This window comes from Setaria italica, chromosome VIII, assembly GCF_000263155.2.
Source record: "Setaria italica strain Yugu1 chromosome VIII, Setaria_italica_v2.0, whole genome shotgun sequence".
NCBI lineage: Eukaryota > Viridiplantae > Streptophyta > Magnoliopsida > Poales > Poaceae > Setaria > Setaria italica.
In genome coordinates, this window is record NC_028457.1 from 8,581,835 (window position 1) to 8,594,840 (window position 13,006).

At 43.0% G+C, this 13,006-nt stretch overlaps 1 protein-coding gene and 1 pseudogene across 1 annotated transcript; one reads left to right on the forward strand and one right to left on the reverse strand.

Moving 5' to 3' along the window:
* Window positions 1–967: 967 nt before the first annotated feature.
* LOC101770808 lies at window positions 968–2,405 on the reverse strand (annotated as a pseudogene).
* A 6,638-nt stretch (window positions 2,406–9,043) lies between these two features.
* Window positions 9,044–10,726, forward strand: LOC101772241 (putative clathrin assembly protein At1g33340). The gene has a single exon (XM_004978928.2). It carries the CDS (start codon window positions 9,314–9,316, stop codon window positions 10,538–10,540), a length of 1,227 nt encoding a protein of 408 aa, XP_004978985.1. The 5' UTR covers window positions 9,044–9,313; the 3' UTR covers window positions 10,541–10,726.
* The last annotated feature ends 2,280 nt before the right edge of the window (window positions 10,727–13,006 follow it).

Here is a 13,006-nt window from a genome sequence, read left to right on the forward strand (position 1 = left end):
CAATAATCGAACGTTAGGATTCTTAGTTGTAATGAATGTCTTCCTAAGTGTCTCATATTCAAAAAGATCCAAGGCATATAACTTCTCATTGGTTAATTCAACCATAGCATCCACTTGATCAGCACACTTCTCAATTGAAAATTTTTCCTCACGCCGTTTCTTTTCTTCAAGAGTTTCCAAAGTTTTGCTGGTTTGGCTCTTTTTGTACTCCACATATCCCTTAAGAGAAGATCCAATGTGACTTTGCTTACATTTTTTTTCACCTTCTCCCTGCCTTGAATCTTGATTTGATGAGGTATATTGAGCTTCATTGTTTTCATTATGTGCCCTCGAGGTCTTTTGGACATCAAAACTAGAGGCAAAGGGATTTGTACCATAGAGACTGAGATCATCACGAAGGTTTGTTCAGAATTACTTCTTTCAACAGGAGCTGGAGGAGGGAGAGCAAGAGCTGGAGGAGGGAGATCAGGAGTAGGTGTAGATGACGTAAAGTTTAGATTTTCTGTAGCAACTTCCTGTTCACAGATATGATTGGAACTAAGATCAGATGAGTTTCAAAGAACCAATAAATTGTTTGATGCTAAAAGTAACAAATTAAGATATGCAAGTGAGAGAAATTCACCTTCCAATTGGTAAAAGAGGGGAAATGGCTTTTTGTGAAACTTTGCTACTCTTGGGTGATTCTATTGAATGTAATAGAAAAGGATAATTAGTTAACAACAATAACTTAGCTACTTCTTAGCATATTTTATATAGAGTTCAAATGGCTTACCGCAATTAGCTCTCCCATACTTTTGGTTCCGTTAGTATCACAAAGATTCATTCCAACCATCACCACTGTCTCTTTTAGCATCTCTTAGTGCCTTGTAATTAGCTTTGACTCCTTCTCCTTCTCCTGCACCTGCTTCTTTGTGAAATGAGCTACGACATTGAACTTCCTGGTGATAATCCTCTAGCCCTCTGATACCTAACCATTTTGATCTTTATATTTGGGGTTATCTTTGTAGTCATGTAATATTTCAACAAAATCTTTCTCATAAGCAGAGTTCCAAGCAGTCCTATCAGCTTCTCTTGCGATGCTTGCATTTCCTAAAATATGTTAAGATGAAGTACAAAGCAACAAAAAAACTAATTATTATTATTATAAGCAGCCCACATTTGGTGTGCAATCTGATTTCTTAGAGTACTGCCATCGTTTGACTCCACCTCACTTGGATAGTTGTTGTCCCCCTCCGGCACATCAACATATTGATCTGTTGGGATATACTCTGATTGGTCATCCAACCACCCCTCTTGACCTTTTTTCCCTCTAATTATATTGTGAAATGCAACTGATGTAGCTGCAATCTTGATTTGATTTTCTATGGGATGGAAAGTGCCTACTTTCAGAATCGGGAACCTCTTCTTTAGAACACCAATGGCCCTCTCTATATGGTTGTGAAGCAATGCATGACGATGGTTGAACAGTTCTTTGTAGTTTGCATAACCACTTTGAGATGAACGACGCCTTCTAAACTCACTGAGATGGTATCGAACTCCTTGATATGGGGTAATAAAGGATGATGTATTTGCGTACCTACCATCTACAAGATAGAACTTCCCCTCTGGCAAAATAAATCCTTTGCTAACAACAGATCTAAGGACTCCTGCATCTGATACTGACCCTTCCCATACACATGACATGAATGTGAAGTTAAGGTCGAAGTTGTAGGCTAACATAACATTCTGTGATAGGATTCCTTTCCTATTTCTATAGGGAGGGGCCTTGTCTTCTACGATGGTGATTGGTATATGAGTGCTATCGATTGCACCAATGCAATTCTACACAGAAGGAAAGAAATTAAGGACTTGGCACACAAGGAAAGAAAAGATTGGGGAAAGGATTATGCCCATCTGAAAGAAGGGCATAAAACGAGGATTTGTCGTGATTCTGATATGAGTTTGGAATAAACTTGGAAGTCTCATAAATCGATGAGTCAATGCAAGAATTATTTTGAAAACTTCTATTATTTTCCGATGGATCGTCTCACCGCTATGTTGAAAAGCTTTTTGTAGCCTTTGGTTGCTTGCATTGTGTGAGAGCATGAACATGAACATCCCAAGATGCTCCTCAACAGCAACACCTTGTGTGTTACGGAGCAAATTCTCTCTTCTAAGAAAGTCCGTTGTGGCTTTAAATATTTCAGGCTCCATACGGAACTCAACTTTACACCAACTTGGGTGTCCTTCAAGGATTTCCTTAACCTTTTTAGCACAAGGAAGAGAAGATGTGTGCACAGGCATTTTCCCTTCTGGTAGGTACGGAATTATGGCAGGAACAAGTTCAAAAAATAGCTCATCATACTCTTCCTTCTCCTCCAACAAGAAGCTAAGAACTGCCTAACTTGCTTGTCCCAAGATCCCATTATCTAGTAAGGCAAAAACAGGTACAACTTAAAACTGGAAAGGAAATGCAGGAAGAATAGAACATAGAGATATTATAGAGCACATGGTTTATTGTTTCTCAGCAGTCACCAAGAGATACTGCAGTGTATATACCTACTAAAAAAAGAGCAACCACATCAACAAGTATCATCCCAAGGCTAATCAAAGTGTTGAAACTAGAAAATCATTGAATATAGTTCCCCATTTTCTATACAAAAGTAAAAAATGTAATAAGGTTCGAAGCATTAACCGATGGTTCCAAAATTGATTTTCTCTTTATATAAAACACAACTTCTAACTATCATACGCAAATGTTATTCTGAGAATTTTGACCAGATTTGGAAGCAGGTGCTCTACAATACTAAGGCCCTGTTTGGCATAGCTCCACTCCAGAACTCCAGCGACTCTAACAAAAAAAATAGCCAAACACCCCAACTCCAAAACTCCATGGAGCTGCCAACTCCATGGAGCTGTAGTACAAATGGGGGTGGAGTTTTGGAGCACCTCTTTTGCTGCTCCAAAACCCCCTCTTTTGAACCTCCTCGTGGAGTTGGTGGGTAATTACCCACCATTGCCACTGATTACACAAAAATAACGTTTCATTCTTCTCCCTCGCGCCTCTGTTTTTCTCCCTCGCATGAGTAGTCCCGCCCGCGCCGCGTGTACTGCGCTGGCGCAACCCTAGCCGCGCCGCCGCCGTAGCCCCTGCCGGCGGCCGTCCACCCCCACCGGCGGCCGGCCGAGCCCCGCCACCAGCCGCCGTAGGCCCACCGCCGTTTTCCTACCCCCGTCCCGCCCGGCCAGCTAGCTTCGCCTCCCGCCGCGTCTGGACGAGCCCGCCCCCGAAGCCCGCCGCCGGCCGAGCGCCCTGTCGCCGGCCGCCGAAGCCCGCCGCGAAGGCCTGCCACCGGCCGTCGAAGCCTGCCGCCAGCCGCTGTGCCCCGCCGCCGCCCGTGTCGCCCCGCCTGAATTTCATGAAGTTCTAAATTGTGTGGTTGCCATGGCACAAGATTTCTTGAGACCAACAGATCCTAATTTTCGCAATGTGCACAAGAGGATTAGGAATGACAAGAGAGCATACCCACACTTTAAGGATTGCATTGGTGCACTTGATGGAACCCATATTCGTGTGTATTTATCACCGGAAGAACAAGTGAGATATATTGGTAAGACTGGAATTGCAACTCAAAATGTGCTTGCCGTTTGTGATTTTGATATGCGCTTCACCTATGTGGCTGCGGGTCAACCGGGTTCTTTGCATGACACTAGTGTATTGTACCATGCATTGGAAGCAGATGTAAATATCTTCCCACATCCTCCTCAAGGTAAATATTTTTCCTTATGTTCCTTTTCATATTTGTATGCACAAACTTATTTTATTTTACATATGTGTAGGCAAGTACTATGTTGTAGATGCGGGCTATCCTAATCGTCCGGGGTATTTGGCTCCATACAAGGGTGAAAGGTACCACTTACCCGAGTAGCATCGAGGTATGGAACCAAATACTCCAAAAGAGAAGTTCAACCGTATACACTCATCTGTTCGTAATGTTATTGAGCGGTCGTTTGGAGTATTAAAAATGAAATGGCAAATCCTTTACAAGATGCCCGGTTATTCAATGGTCACACAAAAGAAGATTGTTGCTACTACTATGGTTCTACACAACTTCATAATACGTGAACATGCTAGCATTGATGTGGACTTTGCTAATTTTGATAGAGATCCTACCTACATGCCTACTATTCCGGAAAGATACAACAAGTATGATGTGTCTCAACATGCCTCCGATGGATCAACTTCGGAATCAAGCTTTATGACTATGGACACCTTTCGTGATAGTATGGCTACATCAATTGCCCTAACATGGAATTAGTGCAATGATTATTGTAACGACCTTATTTTGGAACTATGAATTTATTTTGAAATTTTAAATTTTTGGAACATGTAATTTATTATTATTTTGGACTTCAATGCATGTAGTTTCATTTTATATTTGTGATAAGTAGTTCAAGTCGAACCAGGGGCAAGAAAGGCAATCTACCCTCAAACTCCTCTTTTCTGGAGCTAGGGACACCCTCCCAGCCAAACACCCTCACCAGACAGCTCCAACTCCACCCAGAGCTGGCTCCACCCAGAGTTGGAGTCATGCCAAACAGGGCCTAATTTGCAGATACTTTATTTCTCAAATATAATATCAAGTATAAGAACGGCCAACAAAACTGACTCATGGTGCACTCAATTACCAAACATAATTGCACAGAGATGGATATACGATTTACAGATGGATTATAGTATATATCCTAAATCCAGCTCGACTGAATGTAATGCATACATGTGCACGACACAGCCGGAAAACTCATAAATATAATTGCACAAAGATGCAAGTCAACTGAATCTAAGGAAGGCAAACATGGATAAAGAACATGAAGCAGAAGATGCATGGTGACAAGACCGTACCTGCAGCGAGAGGTCGACCTGGGAGCGATCAGGGAGAAGGGAGACGCCAGGAGCAACGACGGCGGTCGGCAGTGGTGGCGGATTCCTGCAGGAGCGGGCGGTGCCACCTACCCATACTCCATCTCCCCAGCGCCGGAGCAAAACCCTAGCAAAGAAAGGAAGCGGATGAGAAGGGGACGATTCGGAGGAGATGGGGATCGGAGAAGGGTTGGAGGAGGCGCAGCTGGACTGGGATTCTTGGAGGAAGTCGCGAGGCGGCTGGCGGCGGAGGCGGAGGCGACCGGCGGCAGCGGCGGCTTTCGGCGGGAGTGTGCGAGACGAGAGCACGGGGAGATGCGGATGGGGAGAACTGCCTGATCTCCGTAGGTCGGGCACATTACCTAAGGGAAATTGGGCTCGCTTGGGCTGAAGTCCTTGTCCTAGCGAGCTGCCAAAGTCGTCGGTTGGAAGCCCTGCGAAAACAATCGGTACGGCCTTCCTTCGCGGGAAAAAGGCTGGGAACCCCGCGGGGAACTGGGCTGCCAAACCAGCCCTAAGTGTAGTTTGCACCTGCCATCTGATGGTCTGTTCCATCTCGTCAGGGTGTATAGATTTGTTTGTTGATCATATGAACCCATGATTCAATTTCAGCAATTGCTTCATCATCTTTCCTTCCAGCACCATATCTTTGCATACTTTTTTGAGTCAGCTTATGAACGGTGTAAACCAGAGTCTAGTGGGGGTTTGACTTTGGCGGTTCTGCAGCTTGTCAATGGAACATAACGTACTACAGATCGGCGAGGGAGGGAGAGGACTGCATCGGATCGGATTCCCCGTGTAGTTTACAAGCATATCTGCACCGATCGCGGTCTTGCTTTCCCCGGCTCCTCTGCTTTTTGGTTTTCTGATGTGTTCATGTCCCTGTCCAGTTTGCAGCCTATCAAGCTTTATCTGCCACTCTGCCAACCTTGCCTTTTTGACTTGTCCATGTTTATCCCGATTCTTTGTGGTCTGTTTCAGCGCCTTTTTGACTTTGTCCATGTTTATCCCGATTTTTTTCTCTCCTGGCTGGCGTGCTAAATCCTGGCGACAACAATGGGGGTCTAGGGTTTTTCGGCGGTAGATATTATGATTCAAGTGGTGTAGCAGCTTGGATGCCACGGTAGCTTCTTCTGACTTGGGCCGGGTAGTTGTCGTCGCGCATTTGCAGCAGCTCCACCTCTTTGCAACTTCACGATAGTGAAAGGAACTCTGTACATCCTAGTTTTGTAGAAGCCGGAAATAGCGTCATGTAATTGTGTAAGATCAATAAATCATTATTTATCTAAAAATAGATAGTGCTACAAGTATTTATTTTAAACATTTGTAGTAAAATTAGGCATTCCTTCTGCTTTTCTCTCTCAAATATTCATTCATCATGTTTTGATATTTGCTAATGTATGTAGTCAGAAATTATATTCAAATAAGTAAAATGAGAACATTTTTGGGTTGGTGACAAACAAAATTTTCGCAAAATTTCATAAATAAAACTATTTTCTTCAATCTAAAGTTGAATTCAAAGTTATACCTTCTAAAATATAGAAATTTTTAGTAAGTGCAGTTGTTTTAAAATGGAGCAAGAAATACTAAAAAAAAAGGCACGAAGCTAGACAAGACTACCAGTTAGTTATATTTAGTATTTGCAGCATAGGCGTGTCTTTCTTATTAGATTTCAGATGAATGACCTATATTTCCCATTTTCAAGAAAGAAAGGGTGATTATTTTGGCTTCTTGTGTCCATCCTCATCTTTAATAAGAAACGCCAAGTAGTGATGCAAGTTTTGATTTCTTTTTCGTCACAACTAGGAACCTGAAATTCGTCCAATTGACCTAATCCAGATTACAAAGCATGGAAAATGGAACGAAAATGAACTAGTACCCATTGGGTACAAGTTTGCATCCCCAGAGCCAAGTTACATTACAACAAGGTTCGAATTTGCAATCATTTTGTCTGTGCTAACAAGTCAGGTGTAATAATCAATAATGTTCTAAAAGGTGTAGTGATTAATAAGCTTTTAGTTGCTCCACGTTATGAATTTTGATCAAATGGAATGTTAAACATGCATGTTCTGGATGTATTACTTCCTTGCACCACAAATATGAGGCTGCTCTGCCACTGGCATGGTCCCTACAAAGGGACATCAGTGGGCATCAATTGCAATCATTATGAAATTGTAAAATTTTAAAGGTATACCTTTATGAAAGTGCATTTGAACTAACCTTCGCATTTCAATTTCGTGTCAATTACAAATATATTACAGAAAATATTTTAGAAATTCACCCAAAACAACACTCTTTTTCGCTAGAGAGAGTGTCAATTTAGTCAAAACAACACTATTTTAGAATCGTCTCATCATTTGTATCAAAGAAAATACAATTCAAAGAATCACAACAACAATACAAAAAATTGATGTCGGCAAAACAGAATCCATATATATATAGCTTCATTTTACTTTTTAAAGTATGGTGGATGCTTTATTTGTGTATTGCTACACACTTTGGATCCATCTCTATTTTACACGTTTTATCTTCAATTATTGGGACATATTTTTCTCAATCTAATGACAATTAATTAATCAAAAAACTACTTTCGTTGTTAATGTATTTGAATCTGATGCTGTAGCAAAGCAGACGCCAAATTGCACCTATTGTAATATATGAAGATTCTTAGCTAGTGTTGCATGCACCACAACTTGTGCCTTGCCCCCTTGGCATTATTTTTCTTTTACCTTCTCTATTTTTTTGTAATTTGTCAAACTAAGGCAGGAGCCAAGAAAGAATAACATCTAGCACAGAAATTTCAAATTCACTGTGTGTTCCACTAATAGGCAAGTTATTAATTATAACAAATTGAAATGCTTCCTTTGCCTTTACTCTTGTCGAGTATCGCCTTTTCACTTTCCTCTGCCCTCCTCTCCAATATAATGGAATGTTCTTCGTGCAATAGCGCATGCAAGGAGATGGCTTTGCCATGTGAACAATGACCCACCACTAGAAGAGGACGCAATCAAAGGATCAGAAAGTTTGTCGTGTTTCTGTTTTGAAACTACAAGGTTTGTAAAAACTGGGACATTGCTCATTTGGACATGCATGCACATTGAAAAACTCAATGATGTCAATACCAACACATGTGATTGATCCTTTTGTGAACAAGAACGTATGGTCGGTGGACCGAAGCAAGTGGCATCAAAATTTCGACACAGATATATGATTTCATTTTTTTTAACAACTAGCTCACTGGAATTAGTCATTTAGTTGATTCATGAAAAAAAAATGAAGTCCCTATAGTTCCTGAATCCAGACATCTAGTCACTGTAAGCGTCCTTAAATAAATCGAATAATGTCATAACTGTTGCATTATTCCTCCTTCCTTTTTGTTCCAAATAAAATGATAAATTGTAGTTTTTTTTTACCATTTCTCCTAGCTACTTTAACCACACTGCTATCACATCCATTATAACACAAGGAGAATATTAGAATATATGTGGGGTTGAGTTGTTTCAAATGGCTAGGAATCATGCACCATCAATTTTTTTTCTTTCCACCGAAATAATCTTTTGGGTGAAATTGTGGAGCTTACACTTTTCGCAATCCGATTTGCCCACGCATCCGGTGACACACTTTGTCCTACAAAGTGCATTGGAGCAGCAACATGGACGCCATCTTTAAACTAGGCGCGCCATGAGCAGTTCAAAAGCGGCTACCCTCCATTCTCCTGTCAAGTATAGATATTTGAGTATAAAGCAAATCTAACATTATCCTTCACCTATGTAGCTAGGAGCCGAGAGGGGGACAGCAGGTTCCTATTGGGACAGGTACCCCAGTGTGGTTTAAAACTGTGGCTCACCTTTAATTAGTTTCCAAATCCTACATTCCTCTCAAAAAGCTCCTTGCTTGATGTTGATGTGAAGGAATCCATATGCTAATCCTAAAAAACTATTGCTGTTTGAGTCAAACCTCCTGTCCAAATGCCAATGGAAGAAGCCTTTGATGCGTGAGGCACCTCATTCCAAAGGCATTTGATTCCCCCACCCAAGAGTTGACCTCCGAATATAATTTCTTGCACTCTCTCTCTACCCCTTTCTCTCTCTCTCTCTCTCTACCTCTCTCCCTCTCTCATCCATGTAGTGGGAGCTCGCTTTCCTCTTGCTACCCCTTTTCCACAAGTCATAAGGCTAATAGTGGACTTCTTGATGCGCAGGGGCTGCTCTCAAGAATTTCCTGTGAAGAAGACACTCTCATGTGACCATGGTCAATAGCCATGATCTATGGTTCCTTCTCTCTCTAGGCCCACTTACAAGTGAGTGCATGCGCAAGAGGGAGTGCGCTATAACTCTCATGCACCGTCTCTCTCTTCTTCTCCCCCGGCCCTCTCTCTAATCCTCTCGTGACACACATGAGGGCATATAAGACATGAAGGTGTTCAAGGGCAAGATTTGGGCAGCCATCGGGTCACTCATGGATCACGCGGGTACAGCATCCACCAAGGCCTCCTCGGCGGCGGCCGTTCCCGACCGGGCTCTCCTCGCCGACATCGAGGCGGCCGTCGAGCGGTGCACCGGCGGCGGCGGGGGCGGCGACGACGACAGGCACGTCCACGAGATCCTCTTCCTCGTCTCCAACGCGCCGGGCGCGATCACTTTCCTCTCGCGGCGCATCACGGTGCGCCTCGAGGCGGCGCGCGCCCCGGCCGCGGCGCTCCGCTCGCTGCTCCTCGTCCACCGCCTCCTCCGCGCCGGCGACCGCTACTTCGAGCAGGACCTCCGCGGCCTCTGGGCGTCCCGCGACCTCCGCGTCGACGCGCCGCGGTGCAGCTGCTCCCCGCTCGCCGCCGGAGCCGGCGCCGCGTACGTCAGCGCCGGCGCCGCGGCCGCCACCGGCGCGTGCGCCTTCGTCCACGGCTATTCGGCCTACCTCGAGGAGCGCATGCAGTGGGTGATCAACCAGGCCGGCAACCTGGAGCCAGCGCGGCGGCCGCCGGCGCTGGCGCCGCCTAACCACGACGGCAAGCCTCCACCACCTCCGCCCTCCTCCTCCTCCTCCCACGACGCCGAAGCCGAGACGCTGCTGCTCAAGCTCGCCATGTGCCAGAGGCTGCTGGACCTCGCCATCCAGCTGCTGCCGGACAACAACACCAGCGGCTGCGCCGCCGTCCGGTCGGCGTTCGGCATTGTGCTCCGGGAGAGCTTCAAGGTCTACGACGCCTTCACAGAGGGCCTCGACGCGATGCTGCTGCGGTCGAGGAGCCTCGCCGGGCTGAGCAAGCCGATGAGGGTCTCGGCTCACGAGATCCTGAAGAAGGCGTGCGCCCAGACGCCGGACCTCAAGGAGTTCTACCACAAGTGCAAGGGGAGCAACGCCAGCAAGAGCCTCGAATACCCTCTCGTCAGGGTCGTCACGCCGGCGCAGGCCTCCGCCATGGAGGTGTTGCCCGTGCCCATCCCGGAAGAAGATGGCCAGGAGAAAGAGCCGGAGGCGGAGGCAGAGGCAGAGGCAGAGACTAGTGATGGCGGGGGTTCGACGACGTTTGCGCGCAAGATGGAGACGACGATCAGCACGGTCTGGGTTGAGTTCGAGGAGGATGACAAGCTGATCCCTGGTGATGGTGGTCACTCGTCCAAAGAGCCAAAAGCTAGCTAACAACTAGCTCTCGTAGGAGTTCTTGCGACATATTATTCCAAGTGTGTGTTAATTTTGGGTGCTCCGGATTGGGCTCTCCTCTCTCGTTGATCTTGGTTGTGTGCAAGGTTATATTATTTATTCGAAGGATTTGTGCATGTCTTCAATCAGCTGAGAATAAGCAAATAATTCTTCTCCTTGTGTTTATCTCCTTGACTTTTTTCCTTTTTGGCTTTTGGCATTTGGTCTTTATTATGGTAGCTCATTGTCACTTTTTTGTGCTCTTGCCATCACTGCCTATGTGCATTATTCTTATTGTTACATTTGGCATGCTTAGTTAATTGAAGGGTGTAACAAGTGAATGTTGTAATCCACTCAATTCTCAAGATTGCCAGGAACCAATCACTACTCCATAAGCCCTTGCACTGTCGGCTCTAAACCATTTGTACTGACGATTTTTTAACCCTGCTCGCGCGTGATGCCTCCTAGCCACTCCACCTATGCATTACTTGTTTTTTCCATTTAACCATTGCTGGCTGAAACTTTTGATGATAATTCAGATGTATAAACAACTTCAAATAAAAAAATTGTTAACTATAAAGTTTCGTCAACCACAGACCTTGTTTTTATCTGGTGCATTACCCAAATACATGAAAGCTTTGCCCTATGTTTGATCCTTTATTGAGAAGCTTTGCTCACCTGGGTTCAACATTTGGGTAAAATAGCCTTTACCCATGGTGAAAGAAAAATCTTTGCCGAGAAATCCTAACTTGCGTATTGTCCAGTAAAACGGGATAAATTTTGCATACAAACGTGAAATTGGATGGTTTTCTTTTTGTGGAAAGATAATTTCGAGGTTGACGTGAAAAAAGCAACTCAACAAAGCCATGTTGGGTAGTTTGGCCTCTAAATTCGTTTGTTTAAGTGACTTCAAATGAAAATATTGTCAATTGCAAATTTTTTGATCTCATTGCGGGCTATATTTTTATATAAACTTTGGCGCCATTCAAGTTCGTATGGAAAAGTTATGAGTTTTCAAAGTAAACTGCAAATATTGTCAATTGCAAATCTGTTCAGCTGTTGGTGAGGTCGATTTCCTATGTCTTGACTCTTGAAAAGGAAATTAACGAAAACATAAACTTAGTGCTACGGAAGCAAGGATATGCTTTTTTATGCTACAATTATACTACTTCTATAGAAAATAGTGTTTTTTGTCATGTGAGCACTCAGTCCCTAAATGAACTTTGTCCAATGGTACCTTTATGAATATGCAGATGAAAATTTATTATCCATGTATAGTGAGCAGATCTTTTTTGTTGGATATAATTTTTCATAGAAAGTAAATTCACAGAACTACAACAATGCATAAGTTATAAAAATCATATATCATTACACATGTTTGCTCCATGGGCACAGTACTACATAATTTGCATAACTCATCATTAACTTGATGGCAATTTACATTTTGCTCACATTGTCAGCTTGATTGTATTTTGAAGGGTGTTCCATGTGTCAAACACACCTATGGAGTGGTTTACACTCTTTTGTGGGACTATATATATTAAATTCAATTATCTAGTATTTTTTTCAAGTATGTGTACTTTAGTGTTTTTATGCAATTATGTGCAATTTAAAAAAAGAAAATAAAACAATATTTCAAAGGCTTGCCCCCTGAATGGCTGAATATGCAAAAAATTGCAGTCCAATAAAAATATTATAATATGATACTATTCTCGTTTGCTCTCTTTGAAAAACAAACTACATTTAGTTGCCTCTAGGTAAAATGAAAAAATTCGCTCGGATAAGTATGTGGAACATATTTATTTGAGATGAAAATTTTTTATCCTAAAGGTGGAATATTTTTTAATTGAGCAAACTTTTTTTAGATATGTTAATCTTGTATGTTGAAATTATTGAGTCACATGAAAAAATGTTTATGAATGTGAAATTATCTCTTTATATGAATTAGATTTTCCTTTTGTATAACTCTTATTGTGTGTAACAAATGAAAAAAAATCAATCAAGATAGAATATTTTTATTTGGCTTAATAGCCATTTTGGTCCCCAAACTTTGCTCAGATGTTCAACTTAGTCCCTAAACTATCAAAAGGACAAATTCAGTCCCCAAACTATTGTTTTTTGTCCAATCCATTCCCCAGTCTCATGTGGCATGCCACGTCAGCTGCACATGTGAGTGAGCTAATGCTAAGCTACTCCCAGTAGAAATAGAGAGGAATCATGTATCATTGGGAGCTAACTTTGCTTTGGGTCGCGAAAGAAGCAAGCCTTGAATGATGCTCCTCTTCTTTGGTATACTTAATCTTTCATTTAGGGTACAGATATGTGAGATTAACAAGTGGTATTGGTGCGTAGGGTATATTTCGGGCCATGCAGGAGCTGCATTTTGATCGATCAATGTGGTGCAAGAGCAATCAATTAGGTCGTACAGACTTTCTTGTACTTTTTACAGCTACAGACAAGAGTGCC

Bases quoted from the DNA above. Each gene is read 5' to 3' on its own strand.
- LOC101772241 (XM_004978928.2), top strand. From the start codon at position 9,314: ATGAAGGTGTTCAAGGGCAAGATTTGGGCAGCCATCGGGTCACTCATG.